Here is a 21514-nt window from a genome sequence, read left to right on the forward strand (position 1 = left end):
TATAGCTTGGCACAAGACCATACGAAACTACAGAGTCGTGAACACATCCTAGGTCATCACGTCAACCCACCTCCCTTCACTTGACTCTGCCTACAGCTCCTGCTGCCCTTGGAAAGCGGGTAGCATAACCAAAGACCCCTCCCAACCGGGGTATTCTCTCTCTTCCAAACTCTTCTATCGGGCAGAAGATACAAAAGTCTGAGAATACGCACGAACAGATTCAACAAAACAGCTGCGTCCCCGTTGTTACCAAACTCCCGAATGACCCTCGTGTGGGCTCTTTACACATTGATTTATTTATACATATTTACATTGTGCACCGATCGTACGTTCTCTGTTTCTCATGTCTGGAAAGATCTGCTTGGACTGTACGCAGAAAAATCATTTTCACTGTACCTCGGGACAGGTGATAATACATCTAAATCGAAAAATGTAACGGGAGATGAAGAGTGTGTCGGTAACAGGAAACGTGGGAGAAGCGGTACTCAGAAAGTCAGAGAGAAGGGGAACATGTGGAGGCGAAGTAAGAGGCTATGGATTTAGAGCAGAGGGCTGATGAATATAAACAAATAGATATTAGAGAAAAAAATAACGCGTGGGACTGTCTTTCACAGAAATGTTGATTTATTTAAACACGTGGTACTTACAACTTTCTAAATAACGTTTCGTTAGCAAATCGAAGCACATGCATTAACAACTGTAACACTAGCGTTCTCTGGCAAGGTTTGCATTCAAGGTTAATTCTCATTCTCCAGCAGGCCCGAATCTGTTTTCAGTCTTAACAAATAGACAAGACTGGTTTCCACTGTCTTGCTAAAGGGTAGTTCCACGCTGAAAGTAATTTTGTCAGGTTAATCATTGAGACGATTTTGCCAGTCGGAGGTGAAAACAGTAATGGCGGAGGGGGGGGGGGGGGGACACCACATAAATATAATACAGTCGATGAAAAATTAAATCAGTTGTTAAGATTAAACCTCCTTTCACAGAGAGTGGTGAGATTGGAATTCGTTACTACAGGGAGGGGCTGAGCAGAATAGGGTGCCTGTAATATCCGATGAAAGCATAAAGGAAATCTCGGAACTCCAAAGGACTTTTTCGTTACAGGTAGAATAAAGGTATCTGCTTGTATTATGCATTATGCATATTGAGAGATATGATTATCGGACAAGCACAAGGAAATCAAATAGGGAACAAAAGAAAAACTTCTTCCACAGAAAGTGGTGAGAACTGGACTGGGTACAACAGCTGAGGTGACTATTCAAGTTGTATTTAAGGGAGAGGGGGATGTCGCAGAGGTCTGGGAGGAGGCTCGTTTGGATCACTAAAACAAACGTCGGCCAGCCGGAATGACAGGCCAAGGTTGGTGCTGAAAATAGCATGAATTTGTATACACATGGGACACAGATCCGTTTTCATAGCATGGATTGGCGGAACAAAGGGGACAGTCGCATTTTCCTCTTCGGACGTTCAGATTTGTGCAGATTAGTTAAAGTGTTGTTAAACGCCGAGGTGAGTAGTTCTTCCTCTTGGAACAATAGCGCTCAGCGTCTTGCAGATAAAAAGAGGGTGTCTCATGCCATGACTTCACCCATTATCTTAATGTACGATCCGGGTAAAGGCAGACCATTTACAAAGGAGCCTGGCTGTATCCAGTTTTCCAAAGGTGGGAATGAAAATGTCCAAGCTCAGAATCGAAAAGAATGATCTGTCAACGAGGCTGCAGATAAAGGCCAGAATCATAGTTTAGCAGAGGCCTGAACTAATAGTCCAGAGAAAGAGAGCGCGGGGAGTGGGTCGAGGAATGTTGGATGGAGTACACTCGCATAGTGATATTGTTATATTACTGGTAATTCACAGACCAAGGCTAACGATCTGGGAACAGGGGTTCAACTGTTTCAATGACAACTTGTGGAATTCCAATTAATTAATGAATATGTTATTAGAAAGCTAGCCTCAGCAACCTTAATTAGTGAAATCATTATTAAATGATGTAGAAACTAAGCAAAATAAATCTAGATCGCGAATATCCTTTTGAGTAAAACTACGGACTTGATCTGTTTTGCCTTACATCTGTCCCCCGATCCAAAGCACTCTGGTTGACCTCGGAAGGCAATCTGTTGAGAGGTCGTATCCCAGCACGAGGAAGACGACAGGCATTGCTAGAGAACTGAGAACGTTTGTGGAAGAGGATGGGCGGGGATTGGTGGAACCTTGGCTGATCAAGCACCCGGGTGAGACGGAATTCTCGGTTTTAACGACAGTACACACGGTCTACACCCAGATCGACGTCTTTGCAGTGTGGAAATCGGCGGGAGTAAGAGTTCAATACTCCGCGATTGTACTCCCTGACCACACTCCACATTCGTAGATGAGAGTTTAGAGACGGGCCGTTGTCAAGGCCCACATGGAGGTTGGACACGGCCTTCTTGACCGACAAGGTCTTCTACCAGAAAACATCACAGGACCTAGTCGAGTACATAAACAATAATCGGAAGGGGTAAGTCTTATCTTCTCCATTGTGGGAGGCACTGAAGACTGTTATTCGAGGATATTATCGCCTATAAGGCTCACAGAGACAGAAAAACAGGGTGGCGAGGCAACAACGAATCGACTCAATTGGAGGTCGACAGACGGTACTCCGAGGCCCCCGAACGTCGAGCTACTTGCGTAGAGGAAAAAGCTGCAAATGGAGTTTATCCTGCTATCTACCAGGAAGGCAATGCATCAACTCTACCAGCCATGGGGACCTTTTACGAGCATGGAGGCAAGACTAGCCGCCTGTTGGCTCACCACCTGAGAAAATAATGTAGTCATAAGAGAAATGGCTCATGTAAATTCTAGCAGAGGCAGATTGGTAGCCGAACTAATAAAGGTGAACACAGCATTCAAGGCTTTATACCGGGGGCTGTACACCTCCGAACCCCATGACAGGGGCTCGGGATGAAACAGTTCAACTACGGACTAGAAATGGAGGGATCTGGAAGCATCACTGAGACAGGCAGAGGTTATGGAGAGCGACAACCCCACCCGGATTTTGCAGGGGCCGTGACCCGACGAGTTTATGGTCGACTTCTGCAAAATGTTTGCAATGGCACTGGATCCACGGGAGATGTTCGCAGACTTACTAGTGAGTGGCACACTGCCCCCAACGGTAATACAGGTCACCATATCGTTAATTGCCAAAAATGGCAAAGACAAATAAATGTGGATCATACAGGCCTATTTCGCTGCTCAATGTAAACGTGCAAATACTTACGTGCGCTAGGGCTAAGTGGCTGGGGAACTGATTAGGGTGTCACAGAAGACCAGGTGGGCATTGTTAAGGGTCGACAACTAACTACAAGCATCAGACGACTGCTCAAGGTGATGATCATCCCAGCTCTGGAGAGGACATCAGAGATTATCATTGCCCTGCACGTAGAAAAGTCCGTCGAAAGAGTTGAGTAGAAATATCTCTTTGAGGTACTGGAGTATTTTGGGCTTGGAGGAGGGGTCACCTCTAGTGTGAAACCCTTGTACAACACGCCCAAGGCGAGCGCATGGACCAACGCCACCAGCACTGAAAACCTCCAACTGCACAGGGGCACAAGGCAGGGATACGCTCTGTCCCTGTACTTGTTTGTTCTGGCAATCGAGCCGCTGGCGATCACCCTTAGAGTGGCTGGAAGCTGTAAGGAAATCCGAAAAGGAAGGAGAGAACACATAAGACCATAAGACCATAAGACATAGGAGTGGAAGTAAGGCCATTTGGCCCATCGAGTCCACTCCGCCATTCAATCATGGCTGATGGGCATTTCAACTCCACCTACCAGCATTCTCCCCGTAGCCCTTAATTCCTCGCGACATCAAGAATTTATCTATCTCTGCCTTGAAGCCATTTAGCGTCCTGGCCTCCACTGCACTCCGCGGCAATGAATTCCACAGGCCCACCACTCTCTGGCTGAAGAAATGTCTCCGCATTTCTGTTCTGAATTTACCCCCTCTAATTCTAAGGCTGTGCCCACGGGTCCTCGTCTCCTCGCCTAACGGAAACAGTTTCTTTGCGTCCACCCTTTCTAAGCCATGTATTATCTTGTAAGTTTCTATTAGATCTCCCCTTAACCTTCTAAACTCCAATGAATACAATCCCAGGATCCTCAGCCGTTCATCATATGTTAGACCCGCCATTCCAGGGATCATCCGTGTGAATCTCCGCTGGACACGCTCCAGTGCCAGTATGTCCTTCCTGAGATGTGGGGCCCAAAACTGGACACAGTACTCCAAATGGGGCCTAACCAGAGCCTTATAAAGGCTCAGTAGCACATCGCTGCTTTTATATTCCAACCCTCTTGAGATAAATGACAACATTGCATTCGCTTTCTTAATCACAGATTCAACCTGCATGTTTACCTTTAGGGAATCCTCGACTAGCACTCCCAGATCCTTTTGTACTTTGGCATTATGAATTTTCTCACCGTTTAGAAAGTAGTCTATGCTTGGATTCTTTTTTCCAAAGTGCAAGACCTCACATTTTCTCACGTTGAATTGCATCAGCCATTTCCTGCAGCACTCTCCCAAACTGTCTAGATCCTTCTGCAGCCTCCCCACTTCCTCAGCACTACCTGCCTGACCACCTAACTTTGTATCATCGGCAAACTTCGCTAGAATGCCCCCAGTCCCTTCATCCAGATCATTAATATATATGGTGAACAGCTGCGGCCCCAACACTGAACCCTGTGGGACACCGCTGGTCACCGGCTGCCATTCCGAAAAAGAACCTTTTATCCCAACTCTCTGCCTTCTGTCAGACAGCCAATCCTCAACCCATGCCAGTAGCTCACCTCGAACACCATGGGCCCTCACCTTACTCAGCAGCCTCCTGTGTGGCACCTTATCAAAGGCCTTTTGGAAATCCAGATAGACCACATCCACTGGGTTTCCCTGGTCTAACCTACTTGTCACCTCCTCAAAGAATTCTAACAGGTTCGTCAGGCACGACCTCCCCTTACTAAATCCATGTTGACTTGTTCTAATCTGACCTTGCTCTTCCAAGAATTTAGAAATCTCATCCTTAACGATCGATTCTAGAATTTTACCAACAACCGAGGTTAGGCTAATTGGCCTATAATTTTCCATCTTTTGTCTTGATCCTTTCTTAAACAAGGGGGTTACAACAGCGATCTTCCAATCGTTCGGGACTTTCCCTGACTCCAGTGATTTTTGAAAGATCTCAACCAACGCTTCCGCTATTTCTTCAGCCACCTCCCTCAGAATTCTAGGGTGTAGCCCATCGGGGCCAGGAGATTTGTCAATTTTAAGACCTTTTAGCTTTTTTAGCACCATCTCTTTTGTAATGGCAACCATACTCAACTCAGCCCCCTGACCCTCTATAATTTTTGGGATATTACTCATGTCTTCCACTGTGAAGACAGACGCAAAGTACTTATTAAGTTCTCCAGCCATTTCCTCGTCTCCCATCACTAGCCTTCCGGAATCAGTTTGAATTGGCCCAATGTCTACTTTGGCCTGTCGTTTGTTTCTTATGTATTGAAAGAAACTTTTACTATCATTTCTTATATTACTGGCTAGCCTGCCTTCATATTTGATCCTCTCCTTCCTTATTTGTCTCTTTGTTAACCTCTGTTTGTTTTTGTAGCCTTCCCAATCTTCTGATTTCCCAGTGCTTTTGGCCACTTTATAGGATCTCTCTTTTTCTTTGATACATTTCCTGACCTCCTTTGTCAGCCATGGCTGTCTAATCCCTCCCCGGATAATCTTTCTTTTCTTGGGGATGAACCTCTGTACAGTGTCCTCAATTATGCATACAAACTCCTGCCATTTTTGCTCTGCTGTCTTCCCCACTAGGGTCTGCTTCCAGTCGATTTTCGCCAGTTCCTCTCTCATGCCCTCGTAATTACCTTTATTTAACTGTAACACCATTACATCCGATTTTGCCTTCTCTCTTTCAAACTGCAGACTGAACTCAACCATATTATGATCACTGCTTCCTAAGTGTTCCCTTACTTTAAGATCTTTTATAAAGTCTGGTTCATTACATAGCACTAGGTCCAGAATAGCCTGCTCCCTTGTGGGCTCCATGACAAGCTGTTCCAAAAAGCCATCTTGTAAGCATTCCATGAATTCCTTTTCTTTGGATCCACTGGCTACGTTATTTACCCAATCCACCTGCATATTGAAGTCCCCCATGATCACCGTGACCTTGCCTTTCTGACATGCCTTTTCTATTTCCCGGTACATGTTGCGCCCCTGGTCCTGACCACTGTTAGGAGGTCTGTACATAACTCCCATTATGGTTTTTTTGCCTTTGTGGTTCCTCAATTCTACCCACACAGACTCCACATCATCCGACCCTATGTCGTTTAGTGCCATAGATTTAATTTTGTTCTTAACTAACAAGGCAACCCCACCCCCTCGGCCCACCTCCCTGTCTTTTCGATAGGTTGTATATCCTTGGATGTTTAACTGCCAGTCCTGAACCCCCTGCAGCCATGTCTCTGTGATGCCTACCACATCATAATCATTCACGATGATCTGTGCCATTAGTTCGTCTACTTTGTTACAAATGCTACGAGCATTCAGGCAAAGTGCCTTAATGCTAACTTTCTTATCATTACAGATATTGGAAGTCCTAAGATGTCCAAAGTTATCCTTCCTTTTTGTTGAAATCCTAGTCTGCCTCAAGCTTAAATCCACCTGCCTACATGTTATCCTCCTGCGTATCTTGCCATTTAACTCCATGCTCCCTGTCGCTTTCACTTTCCCTTCCCCCCAACTCAGAAGTTTAAAGTCCTACTGACCACCCTATTTATCCTCTTCGCTAGAACACTGGTTCCAGATCGGTTCAGGTGGAGACCGTCCCAACGGTACAGATCCCCCCGGTTCCAAAACTGATGCCAATGTCCCATGAAGTGGAATCCCTCTTTCCCACACCAATCCCTTAGCCACGTGTTTACTTCCCTAATTTTCTTGTCCCTATGCCAATTGGCACGTGGCTCGGGCAGTAATCCGGAGATTATGACCCTTGAGGACCTGTATTTCAATTTTCTTCCTAGTGCTTGAAAGTCCCCGAACAGGTCCTCCACCCTAGCTTTACCTATGTTGTTAGTCCCAACGTGGACCACAACAACTGGATCCTCCCCCTCCCGCTCCAATATCCTTTCAAGCCGGTCAGAGATGTCCCGCACCCTGGCACCGGGCAGGCAACACACCATGCGAGACTCCCGATCCGGCTTGCATAGGATACTATCTGTCCCCCTAATTATAGAATCCCCTATAACAACTACTTGTCTTTTTACTCCCCCCTCTTGAATGGCCTTCTGCACCATGGTACCGTGGTCAGCTGGCTCATCCTGTCCAGAGCCCTTTTCCTCATCCATACAGGGAGCAAGAGTCTCATACCTGTTGGACAAGGTCAAGGGCTGAGGCTCCTGCACTCCTGAACTCAGGTTCCCCCTGCCTACCTCACTAACAGTCACACTCTGAAATCCCTGATCACTTACTGAATGTGAATTACTTAATCTCCCAGGTGTGACTGCCTCCTGAAACAAAGTGTCCAGGTAACTCTCCCCCTCCCGGATGTGCCGCAGTGTTTGAAGCTCAGATTCCAGATCATCAACTCTGAGCCGGAGTTCTTCCAGCAACCAACACTTGCTGCAGATGTGGTCATTGCCATTCACAAGGGGAACAGCCAGCTCCCACATCATACAGCTACAGCACATCACCTGCCCAGCCATCTCTGATTAGTTAATTAATTTATTACTTTGTATAAATTTCAGTTTAAAAAAAAAACAAACTTGGATACCTCTGCTGTAGTCTTTTTCAACCTAGTTCTGGTTAACAAATAAGAAAAAGAAAAATAATAATGTAATAAGGCACTCACCTGCTCACCCCAATGGGTCTTATTATTAGGTTAGAGGAGGAGGGCGGGTGGGAGACACTACACGTGTAGTGTCTCGGGTGCTTGACTTCCGTCGAACTCCTTGGGTCACTGATGCAGGTGCACCTTCAACTTACGCTGACCGCACTGCACGTATGCAAATCTCCCCGGAACAGCCAATCAGAAGCTCTGCTCTGCTGTCCCCTGCTGGATGCTTGACTTCCGTCGAACTCCTTGGGTCACGGATGCAGGTGCACCTTCAACTTACGCTGACCGCACTGCACGTATGCAAATCTCCCCGGAACAGCCAATCAGAAGCTCTGCTCTGCTGTCCCCTGCTGGATGCTTGACTTCCGTCGAACTCCTTGGGTCACTGATGCAGGTGCACCTTCAACTTACGCTGACCGCACTGCACGTATGCAAATCTCCCCGGAACAGCCAATCAGAAGCTCTGCTCTGCTGTCCCCTGCTGGAACACAGTGTCAGTGTTCATGTGGATGACCTGATCTTCTACATCACGAGCCCTCAAAGCACGATGAAATGATGAATGAAGCTCCTGGGAGAGTTTGTAGCCTTCGCGGGTGACAAACCCAATCTGGACAAAAGCGAAGTATTCCCAGGGAACCCAAGAGGGGGAAGGGTACAGCTGCTGGGACTACCATTGAAACTAGTCCAAAACAATGTATGCTACCTGGGGATCCAGATTGCCCACGACATGGATATGGATCCACAAGTGGAGCCTGACTGATCTGGTGGAGGAAGTACAAAGGACCTATGGAGATGGGGAATGCTCCCATTCTCCCTCGCGGGACTATTACAATGAATCTACCGCCCAGGTTACACTTCGTGTTCAGGTCCATACTGATCTATGCCCCCAAGGCCTTCTCCAAATCAACATACAATATGATGATTGCGTTTGTGTGTGTGTTTGTCTGGGTGGGTGGGCGGAGTGTAAGAGTCCGAGAACCCCCATCAGACCCGCAAAGAAGAAGAAGCATGTGTGGTCTGGCGCTCTCGAACCTGCCATTGGAAATCCACGTTGGAAAGAGTGAGGTCATGGGTGAAGAGGACAGACACGGAGTGGGTGAAAATGGAGGGGAACGGCACCCCGGGCCTACGCCACGGCAGGGATCCAATCCCCACCAAAAAAACACTCAACAGGTCAATTGATGGTAGCTACCGTGACAACTTGGAAACAGATAAGGCAGCACTTCAGTTTGACAGAAATGCCTGCTATGGTCCCCATCTGTGTTAACCATAATTTCGCACCAGCCATGTGTTAAGAGGCGGATACAGGACAGGGCGACGCTGACAGTTAGATCATTTTACACTGAAGACAAACTAGCGACCCGAGAAGAACTGACGGAGAGATGCGTACTTTAGCAAGAATAACTCCTACGTTAGCCTATTCCTTAACTACAGGTCCGCCTTCAACACGATAATCCCAGTAAACCCACATCAACCCTCCAAAATCCAGTACTTGGCTCCTCCCTCTGCAACTTGATGCTTGACCTCCTGACCTATAGACATCAATCAGCACCCACAGACCACAGACAATAACACCTCATCCACTTTATTCCATAATATCGGGACCCCTTAATGCGGCGTACTTTGCCATCTACAATACTGCCTGGACACACATGGCTGTGAGGCAAAATCTGGCTCCAACTTCATCTATAAGGTTGCTGATGACACAACCGTAGTGAGTCGGATCTCGAGAAATGATGAGTCAGAGTACAGGAAGGATAAAGGGAACTTAGTGGAGTAGTGTAACAACAACATTCTGAACCTCAATGTCAGCAATTCAAAAGAGCTGGTCATTGACGTCAGGAAGTTAAGTATCGTTCACACTCGTGTGTGCCGAGATGGAGATGGTTGGCAGCTTCAAATTCCAAAGTGTGCACATCACCAACAATCTGTCCTTGTTTACCACGTCCCTGCTAATACCAAGAATGCACAACAGTGAACAAAGAACAATACAGCACAGGAAAAGGGCCTTCGGCCTCCAAGCCTTTACCCGTCATGATACTACACTTGGCCAAATCCCTCCTAGTGCTTATAACTCTTTAACCATCCTATCCATCTGTTTGTCGTTATGCCTTTTGAACACCGTTAATGTATCCTTCCAACATCTCCCCTTCCAACGCGTTCCAGTCACACTACTCTGTGTAAAAAGCCGGCATTGCACATCTCCTCTAAATTTAGCTACAAGGTCTTTAAATTTTGTCCCCCTGGTGACTGACCCCTCCAACCTGGGAAGGAGTATTTGCCCCTCCACTCTACCCATGCCTCTCATAATCCTGACACCACTACCAGGTCACCCCTCAAACTCCGTCGTTCGAATGAAAACAGTTCGACTCTATTCAGATTCTCCGCATAGCTAACAGCATATCACAGCAATATGCCACAGTGGTATTGTTAGAAGTGGTAAGCACACGCACTTTAGAGAGACACAGATCTCGCGTTCACGTTGAAGATACCGTCCATCTTATTGTGCGGCACTGTGGGATGGATTTCTAAAGCACTTAAAAACGTAAAAATTGATATCCATGAGGCACGGTGTGACATCAGCAGTAACAGAGGCGGTGGCACAGCAGTATTATTGGTGGACTAGTAATCGAGAGTCCCTGGATAATGAACTGAAGACTCGGTTTCGAATCCTACCACAGCAGGTGATGGAATTGTAACTTAATTAAAGTCTAATGATGAGCACGAAACCATTGTCGATCGTCGGAAAAACATAGCTGGTTCGCTAATGTCCTTTACAGAAGGATATCTGCCATTCTTATCTGGTCTGGCCTACATGTGACTCCAGACACACAATGACGTGGTTGACTCTTAACTGGCCCCTAAAGGACAATAAGGGATGTGCAATACATGATGGCACAGCTCACGATGCCGACATCCAATGAATAAACAAAGAACTGCACTCTACTGCTACGTCCCATCATTTTCCGGAGTGTACCCACTCAACTAGTGCCAGCTTGTAGAGGGATAAATCTTTGTTCAAGGAAAGTTGCAGGAGAGAAAACAGACGCAGTTTCAGCCATACCAATATTAGGTGTCAACAAGATGAAGCTGAAACGCTGGACTAATTTCATGCCATAATGGTCTGTCAGCATGCTACAGACCGAGTAAAGTAATACTGCACTGACCGAATAGAGTCAATTATGCTCAGTCCAGTCGTGAATGGAACTGGAAACTTAAAGAGCTACCAAGTACACAAATATCTTTCTCTCAACCTTGAGGTAAATATTCAATGAGTGAAGAATATTTGGAACTATACACAGCAGGAAGTGCGAATTGAATGATCCATCTTACCCAGTTCCGAGAGTCACAGATCCTGGACTTCAAGCAAGTCCACCGAATCTACGTGACATCGAGAAACAGCAGAAGGAACTGGATACTGGAGATGTTATGGGCCTTGACAACATTTTTGAAAAACTGCGCTGTGGTACTAATCGCTTCACTAGGCAAGCTCTTCCCGAACAGCCACAGAACTGACTTCTGCCTGGCATTCTGCCGAATTTCCAACATGCGCCCGTTCCGCAGGATGCAAGGGAAATGCCAAAACAGGCCATTAGCTACCGCATAGGTCTTCTCACCCTCATTAGTTACCGAGAAAGGGCAACTAGCCAGCAGTACATTGCTTACAGATATTCAGTTTGGACTCTGGCAGGCCCACGTAATACCTCGCCACGAGATGCTTTGGCCAACTGGAAAAATGAAGCAGTTGAAATCAAGAGTTATTGTGAAAGTTAGTCACTTGAAATCAAGGCGGCATTCGATCAAGTGTAACAGTTAGCAATACTATAGTAGCCGAAGACCATGGCTTTAAGGGGCAGTATCCACTTGTGGAAGTCATATATCGCAAAGAGCGATAATTGTTTTTATTTAAGTTCAATAACTTTAGTCACAGTAGATTACTGCTGGAGTTCTTCAGCATGATGTCAAGACAAAAGCAGTTTCATCCATGACCGTCTCTACATTATCAATGACAGTCTGAAGATGTCACAATGGGCCGCACAATTCGTCACTCCTCAGATACCGAAAAGTCACTGACCATATGCAGCAAGGTATTGACAGTAGTCGCCTTGATCAAGTAATAGGTGCGCCACATTAGTGCCAGAAAACAACTCGCTCCAGCAAGAGAACATGTAACAGTCTCCACTTGACATTAAGTGATATTACCATCACGTACTCCCCAGTATCACAATTCTGATGTTTTCCATTGATAAGAAAATGAACTCTGCCAGCCATATACATACTGCAACTGGAAGAGCAGCTCAGACACTGAGCTTATGTGGTGCCTAATTCAATTTTTGACACTCGACGATTTTCCACAATTCACTTTTGGACAACTCAGCAGTGGCAGGAACAGTCTCCACTTTCCTTTCTGAGTTCAGCTCCAACAACATTCAGGAAGTTATGCATCATTCAGAACTAATTAGTTACTTGATGGATTCCCATCACAACCTTAAATATCCTCTTTGCCCAGTACTGCCGGACAATGGGAAGTGTTCATTTTCAACAAAATGCAATGAATTAACTAACCAAGATTCCTTCGGTATCATCCTCTAAAATGGTGCTCTCGGCCATCTAAAAAGGCAGAGGCGTGGAAATTCTACCACTTTTAAGTTCATCCAAGTCACTTATTATCCTGATTATATCGTGTTCCTGCACTCTCGCTGTGTCAAAAACCTGGCACTGCCTTTCCGACAGTACTTGGTATACCGACACCATTTTGATTGCAGAGATTCAAGAAGAAAGTTCACTGTCAACTTATCAAGTGCAAGTATGGATGGACAATAAACGTTGACAGAGTAATCGACGCCAGCACCTTCCGATCATGACGATTTTTGAATTTAAATGCAAGAAACTAGCAGAAACCTGGACGAACTAAGTGCTATCATTGATATTGGCAATGAACCTGAGAAAACAAATGCAGTTAACACATTTATTACCCCGGCTGGCTCTTTGTGATTGCAGATCCAGAGCAACGTACTTGCCTTCTGATTGCTCTCTGAAACATTCTCCTGAATTACTCGGTTGTACTTCAGAGGTTGGCTGATCTGCACATTTTAACGGCAATTTGGAATGGGTAATAAATGCTGGCCTTTCCAGCGACGAACATTTCCGACGATTAAGCAAAATATTGTACAGCCCGAGCGTTAACAAGCGCTCGCTAAAATATATGCGTAACATTGGTGATATAAAACTGCGAAAGATTCGACCACCGGAAGCTTAAAAACATTTCTGCAGCTTATGACTCATCAGGTCGATGAAGTACATCCGGACCTGCTTCTGTAGCTTATATTTTCTTCCTGGATCAGACTTGAATCTAAAAATTATACCTTGTGGGGCTCGATCCGCAACAGGCAGAACCTATACGTTTTACTCCCTGTTACAGACTGCATCAATGATTTATAGGTTGGCAATGAACAGGCTTGGAACCCATTATGAATGCACATGGTTCAATGTCATGGACGGGGACTCGAATACAGCGGCTGACATGTGACCCACTATACTCGAAAGTTCCCTGTGCTACAAACTGATCACAAAGGACTGGAAATTGTTCACCCATTCGGACCGATTTCATGCAACTGGGTGAATTAATTTCGCTGCAAGAGTTTAACAACAACATCCTATTTATCCCTGCATTTCCTGCAATTGGAGTTCATGATGGCCATTGTTGCGCTTCAGCTCAACGCAATATTCCCGCCTTTGCTCCATATATTTTGATTCCCTTACCCATGGGGTATCCATCAAACATCTATCTTTTGATATTTTGCCGCTACTTAAAAATGTTGTGCTCGCCACATAGGAAATAATTTAATCAATGTCACAGAAAAACGATTTTACGAACAAAAATATTCTTTTTATTTCTCAAGTATTGAACAAAGGAAGAAAGTTACAAATTCCAAGCAGCGTGGCATTATTGGACCAATTGAGAAAACTACGAGAGCAATGAACCATTCTAAACGTGTTTCCATTTCAGCTTTGGAAACTGCATTCTGAATCTAGCAAAAGCTTTCTGCATTACTGGGGACGAGAGAATACAAGATTGTTCGGTGAACTAAGTGACATTCAATTCCTGCTAACGTGTTACTTCTTAATAATATGTATGTAGTTATTAGAATGGAATGTAGGGTGAGATAATCAAAGAATATACTGAGGGCTCAATAAACAGAAAGTTTTTATTTGTTATGGATTAGTTGGACCTCATAGCAGATACTTTAAAAGAGGAACCAGATGCACCATGGGCCTAATGGGCTTTTGCTGCGCAAGACCTTCCGATTATATTTAATTATTCAAAGAATCCTGACGGCAAATGGGAAATCAATACAACAGCCAAGGAACCATTTCACAATCCTCAAAGCGTATCCGATTTAGCCAAGAACAGAAAAAAACACTTAAAATAAATGACGCAATCAGCTAGTAAAGACTGAATAGCTTGTAAACTTTATCTGCTCTTTCCCGCGATGCCGATGGAACTTAAGAATGTCCCCTCCATGTTACACAGACGAAGTTCAGAGAGGGGGGAATCGCCCACTTCATTTTCACATTATACACATTTTCCCTCCCCTTCTTCATAAGTTTGTAAGTTTATTGAGATGCTTTGCCTGATGATCAGTCAAACCTCTTGCTGTACGAAGTCTACAATTTGAAGTAAAAATATGATGTTAGTGTCAGCAAATAATCACGGAATGACATAACACGTATAAAATGAATTATATCTGTCTTGCCGATACAGAAACTTTAAAATGCCAATTCAATCGCTCTCATTTCCCGTATCTCCATCGATAAATATTTCCCGATCCGGCAAATATTTATCCAAATCACTATTACCATTGTATTTAATTGCACTGCCCTTCCAGGCAGTGCATTCCTGGCCTCAAACAGTCGCAACAAATAATGGTCCATAATCCGATGCCCTGGTTCTGATGAGAATCATTAGAAATCTGGGGTTTTGCCTTACCGATCCTCCTGCCCCCCGGAAAAGTGTATCATCCTTTACACTATTTGTTCATTCTTTGAACGCCTCTATTCAATCTTACATTAAACTTCTTTGTGAGAAGCAGAATAACCTAAGATTTACGAGATTGCACAGAAGGGAAAGATTGCATGCGCTTGGGCACTCGACGAGGCCATGACTAGTTCTACCACGTGACTGCCCGCGATGCTGTCCGAGGGAGAGCTGCACAGCTCGATAGCCCAGGAGCTGGTATATTAGCATAGGTCGAGAATCAAATGTGTGACAGGCCAAGGAAGGACATTAGTGAATCCGATGCGTTTTTTAACAGCGGAAACTGATATCTTCATGGTACAACTATTGCGACTAGGTGTCAATTCTAGATTACCACATGCATTAATCAATTATATTTAAAAATCGAGTAATTACTGTGATTGGCTATAGAAAATTGATTGAGTCCATATATTTGGACTTGCGTGGCATTATCACTACAATAAAGTCATGGTGTAAGGTTCTGTCCTTCAGGACAGAACTGACTACAAAGCTATTCACTTCAATTACATTCAATTTTTGCTGTTCCTTCCAGAAGGAGATTTAAATGTTCAGCTTTTGGCTGTATTCAGAACAAAAATCTATTTATTTTATAATCCTATGGGAATTAAGAGGGGGATTATGCGGAAAATACTATCTGGAGTTGACACCATCATTATCTTATTTAATGTTGAATGGGATTGACTACAAATGGCTTACTATTATTATTATTTTTCGTGTAATTGCTCTCCGAAATTGAGTTCTTGAGGAAAATAGCTTTTGCAAATTGGCTGAATAATTAAAAAGTGTGAAAAAATGCATTTGTATGTGTTCAATTTAAAAGTGTGAGTTTTATAGTTTCATTATTCTTCAGGGTTGAATCTTTTCGGTGACAAGTTGAATATATTTTGGGAGTGTAGCTTTAAATTAAAGTTAACTGAAATGTGCACTGCAATATGTTACTTAGTCTGCCTGATAGTAAAAACGGTTAATTGTTAGAATGCAAAGGAAATCTCCAATCCTTAACTGAGCAGAAGGTTACTCTTCTGGCCTATGGCAGCAGTCTACGAGCACGAAATAATCTCCCAGATTTTCAGAAAAGTGTTATGTATAGCGGGTTTAAATAGTGCGTCAATAATCTCTATGTTTGTAAGATGAAGGAAAGTTGGAATCCAGATTCACTCATTTGAATTTGTTCTTCGATTCTCACCTAATGTGTTTCACGATGCCACGCAGAAGGAGGAAGAGGAGGCCATTTTGAGTTTACGTTACAGGTTTCCATGACATAAATCAATGAAAATCACATGCACAAAACAATTTTGGTGTTTCTGTGTAATGTGCAATTAAAGAAAAATCTGAAATTTTGAGTTAGATACAGCCAGTCCCGCACCCGAGCATGATGATAGGGCAGCACGGTAGCATTGTGGATAGCACAATTGCTTCACAGCTCCAGGGTCCCAGGTTCGATTCCGGCTTGGGTCACAGTCTGTGCGGAGTCTGCACATCCTCCCCATGTGTGCGTGGGTTTCCTCCTGGTACTCCGGTTTCCTCCCACAGTGCAAAGATGTGCGGGTTCGGTGGATTGGCCATGATAAATTGCCCTTAGTGTCTAAAACACACACAGTGTTGGGTGGGATTACTGGGTTATGGAAATTTGGTGGAGGTGTTGACCTCGGTTAGGGTGCTCTTTCCAAGAGCCGGTGCAGACTCGATGGGCTGAATGGCCTCCTACCGCACTGTAAATTCTATGATAATCTATGAAACCTTAACTCTATTAAACAACCAGGAACATGCTGAAGGAAAATCGTGTTGAGATTGAAGAGCGCATTAGTGTGTACTCAGATAATGCTACAGTTCGGGCTACAGGGACAGATGTCAGCATTATGATAACCAGGAATGGCAGTTCTGAGATAAAAATATATTTGGCTTCAAAAGTGAAACAGAAGCATCATATTCGATGCTGGCAATTACTGTGCACTGTGTGCACTCTGAAATGTAGCTGAGTGAAGATTTTAATTCGATATGAATACTTAAAATAACTGTTTATATTTGTAACTGAACGCATATGTTGACTACAGAAAGGACCTAATTTAGGTTATACGTTTGTCTTTACAAATGTTTCAGTGTAAAGACTTTAAAATTACGATAATTTGTTCAGTGAAGTAATTTCGGATTCTGTCGTTGAACATTGTACCTCTCCATGTATATCGCAAGGCTAATGTTTTACGTAGTGGGGTGTGATGATCCTGCTTTTAAAACATAAAGTTGCAAAGTGGAGTGTTCAACTTTATAATTTCTCAGCAATTATTTGAGTGAAAAGACAGACCCCCCCCCCCCCCTCGGCCACCCCCCGAAAAAAACAATGGAATTAGGAGCACCAGTGAAACTTAACATGGAATGCATCCTTGATTCAGAAAATATCTCGTATGGGATTACACACAGATCTCGGGATTCAAAGATTCAATGCAAAGTCTCTAATTTCTGGCTCGCTTGAAGGTTGTAACTTATTTGATATAATGCTTACATTTAAGAACGTAATCAATTAAGAATTACCTTAGCTTTCCAGGCAAATATTGAGACGAATATTGCGTACAAGATGCTTTTGCTGAACACAATAAGGTATGTCAATTTTGCTGTTCCCATGCCTTGCATTTTCACTTCTGTGGAGTGGATATAAGGCAAGCAGGATGTTGACAATTTCTTCTTTAAATTAAGACGTTGTACCGATGACCATGAATACATTTTCATATCAGGTGCAAAAAGTTTGATTCAAATTGGACAAGAAAGAAAATTCCCGCTTTGATGCAATGAATGTTTTACTTTACAATATTTCACTGCAGCACGTGTTCTCCAACAAAATACCATAATCAATACTACAGATCACTGTTCCTATTGGGGCCTTTGACAGGTAATAATATTCTAGGTTCAAGTTCCAGATCAGTGCCTCTCGCTTTCTTTTTCCCCCCACAGCCTCTCTACATCTCATGGTAAAAAGATGACATCTATGTCCCTGAATCTGTTATCATCAGCCATGATAACAGCTTTCCCTTCTTTGTCTTCCCAAACCTATAGTTGTTCTGTACACCTGTTCAAAACCTCAACTCAATGCCCTCTGATCCCACTAATACAACCCGGATCTAACATCTGAACTAAAATCAAATCCCTGGGATAGTTCTGATGAATACTTTCTGGAGACAATGCTTCCTGAAATGTAGCGACCGAATGCAGGCGAATGGAAATAGAGACTTACCCTTACTAATACCACAGATTCCTGAAAAAGAAGAAATGAAAAAAATCATTTAGCTTCTGAATATTCAAAGATATCACGTTGTAAATGCAGAATATGACAGATGTAATTCACAATGGCAATGTTGCGTGTTTTCTATAACACGGCTCCTTAGTAAGTAACAGTGTCGGTCTATCTATTTCTATAATGATTATGTTATTTGACTTGTCAGTGAATGATTGAATCATTGATTAATATGCTCTGTTATCCATTGCTTTTGGCACAGAGACTAATTAGAAGCAAATCCTTGCTATAGTTGAAGCTGAATTAAAATGGCACCCGTGTCCCATGTGGACTTACTGGCGTTGACGGTTAATTTTGAGCTGAATGTAGTAGGATCGGATCCATTCGAATAGTGATTCACTTTGCACTCAACGGTCTTCGACAGGGCCCATGTTTGCTGATCAAATCTCAGCCGACTGCTGATGCTATATGAATCGGGCCCTCCGATGGAAGTGAGGTCAGTCTGAATGTTTGGGTCGTTGTCCGGCTTCACATTGTCATCTACAAACCAGAGGATCTGGATGTTGTCTGGGTAGAAATCAATGACCGTGCAAACCACGGTTGCTTTCTCTTTATCCTGAATCTCTTCGGGCGAGGGATCGAAGAGAGTAATTTTTGGATCTCGCAGCGGCCGGTCTGTGTGGGAATTAACCAAATCATGGAGATTATATGGGTGAGAATGAAAATGAACTAATACCATTAAACAACAGAACTTTAAATTGTATTGCAAATATTGTTAGCTCTGCGGAAATTCTGAAATAACATGGAACCCATTATTAATGTCACACCGAATCAAATACATTATATGGGAGCTCTGTCCGTTTGAATCAAAACTACAGATAAATCAGAATCTTCTCTTCCACATGTGAAGTGCAATTGGCTGTGATAACCGGGAATTTCTCCCGTCTTTTACAAACACTTTCTCGGGATTCGAATTTAACTTGTCGGCCAAAATTGTGAAGCAGCCCTCTTCCTGTTGCATGATTCTGCACCCTTACTAGTAAGGACATGATGCTGAAACTTGATAAAACAGCCGTTCGGTTGATTATTCCGCACTGCCTGATAAGTTAATTTAAGAAAGATGTGAGAAACCTTGAGATTTTGACAAAGAAACTGACACCAACGGAGCCAGAAATGAGGAGTTGCACTCATAATGGTAGGTTGGAGAAGTTAGAAAATGAATTGCTGTTACTCTTTTGCCGTTTAGAGCACAAAGGTTTAATGCGTTGAACAAGCGATTAAGAGAAAATTAAAGGGACATTTTGTTGTATAATGAATGTATTAATGATTCAGAACTCGATACTCACAGGTATGCTGGAGTCTGAGCTGTGCGATATTTTTTTAACAAGGCATTGCAAGAACAACTGAGGATTTTACCTTGCGGAGGGAAGGGGACAGTGTCGGTTAATGGACAGCCTTGATGTCTTTTTAGAGAGCCTGTATGCTCTGCAGGGGCAAATTAATTGTCTTTCTGTTGTTCTAATTCCATTGCTCTTTGACTGTAAGGATAAAGTTGTCTCGTTCACGAAATGTTCCCCTATTGTAATCAGTATACGGACTGAATAACGCAGTTAAGAGAGAGTATATTAGGCTGATCATGCCAGTACCGGTTCTTCGGTAGAGTTGTGGAAATGTACGTCTGAATTATTGGTGATAATCTTAGAAGTGCAGTCCCTGTGCATCTCACTGTTCCCTCACCCCAACAAGTGAAATGTATTCCAATGTTTCTTCCCCACCAGCCAGCCTCCCACGTGTCAGAGGTCTGTGAGCTTGTCGCTCAACTTATTTCTTCTTCGATAAAACAGGTCATGTCTGCTGCATCCTCCCTGTGTTCTGGATAACCCCGTAGTTGTGCGCAATCATTTCAATGTGCTGTTCCGCCTTCTGTGACACTTATTTCTTATTTTAGTCGAGATAGAACGTCACAATACTAAGTCTATGTATTTTGTTTTTTATGACACATAGGCGCAAGGCAAGGCCAGCATGTGTTGCCAAATCCTTTAAACTGAGTTCTTTGCCACATTATTTCCGATGCTATTTAAGAGTGAAGCACATTGCTTTGGCTCTGGAGTCACACGCAGGCCACACGCAGGCCATACCAGGTAAAATTTCCTGCTCTCCTACCCTAAAGGACATTCGGGAACCAAATGGGGCTTTACAACAATCTCAAGTGGTTTACATGGTGACCAGTACTGAAACACGCTTTTAATTTCAGTTTAAAGGTTGGGTACGAATTACACCAGGGCCTGTGCTAGGACCGAACCTGTATCTACTGAGCATCAGCCTTGGCCTGCTGGATTACAACTGACACTACCATTTCCCCATCATGTCCAACAAAATATGATCCAACTAATTTTCCACGAGACGGTCATGCATATTATTCACTTTTGAATACTTTAATTTTTTAATGATATAACTTGCTCATTATTGTCTTGTTCAGATTGGATAATAATAAATGTTGAAATTGTAAGACGGTATTATTTCGTATTGCATAAGGGACACTAATTCGAATTAAGCCTGCACATTGCTAAAAGACAGATTAAAGCTAAAGCGGACTCAAATATAACCATTTATGTGTATTTATGCTCACCCTCGAAGCGAACAATCAGGAATCTCAGAATCTAACAGTACGTGCAAGCCATTAGAATTACTGTGTCATTCTTGGCTCTTTAATGATATCGTTATGTACCTTTTGAATCCATTGCATTTGTCTGTGGCTATTCCATTCAATTTACTTGTCTTCATAATATATGGCTAGTTACTATCACTATACAAAACATTTATACATATCAGACTTTAAACACCATATTTACGTCAACACCTCCCTCGACCTCCACCTCAAGCAAACAGGCAAAATGCATATTTTTAGGTCATGTTGAGCAAGGACGGTGGTTATTATGAGACTCCAGATTTCCATCTGGAATTGTGAAAGCCGTCTCTTCCTGATTGAATTCTATATGGCCTAGCCAGGAAACTAAGATATTCCTCTATTGTTAAAAATACTGACGAATACATCAGGCAACGTTAATATAATATTTCATAATACACTTCGCAGCCCACACTGCTGATCAATTGATATTTAACGTGTTACTACTGTATTACTCTTGTTGAACCATTTCGAATGAACAAAATTGTATAAGGAATTATTTGGGCTGTGACGGTAATTATTTGCCCTTTAGTGGGATGTCTGATTCGCGAGATGTATGATTCGCGAAGACAGTTACAAATGAGTCCGTGCAAGAATAAAAGCATTGAAGACCTCTCCAAACGCTGTTGAGGGGAGAGTGTGAGAGAAGGGTATGGGGGAGTAGGGGTGAGGAGCAGTTTTTGGACAGTGCTGGTGAGT

The 21514-nt window shown here is 43.5% G+C and overlaps 1 protein-coding gene across 1 annotated transcript in view; it reads right to left on the reverse strand.

The window, feature by feature from the left end:
* Positions 1 to 13732: 13732 nt before the first annotated feature.
* LOC119967890 (immunoglobulin lambda-1 light chain-like) overlaps positions 13733 to 21514 on the reverse strand; it is a 71369-nt gene continuing 63587 nt past the window's right edge. Inside the window, exons 4-7 of the mRNA XM_038800983.1 lie at positions 18466 to 18804; positions 18130 to 18150; positions 17433 to 17539; positions 13733 to 14533 (exon numbers count right to left, since the gene is read on the reverse strand). Of these exons, the coding sequence (XP_038656911.1) occupies positions 14507 to 14533; positions 17433 to 17539; positions 18130 to 18150; positions 18466 to 18804 (494 nt within the window). The 3' untranslated portion in view covers positions 13733 to 14506. The remainder of the gene's footprint in view (positions 14534 to 17432; positions 17540 to 18129; positions 18151 to 18465; positions 18805 to 21514) is intronic.

This window comes from Scyliorhinus canicula, chromosome 6, assembly GCF_902713615.1.
Source record: "Scyliorhinus canicula chromosome 6, sScyCan1.1, whole genome shotgun sequence".
In the NCBI taxonomy this organism is placed as follows: Eukaryota; Metazoa; Chordata; class Chondrichthyes; order Carcharhiniformes; family Scyliorhinidae; genus Scyliorhinus; species Scyliorhinus canicula.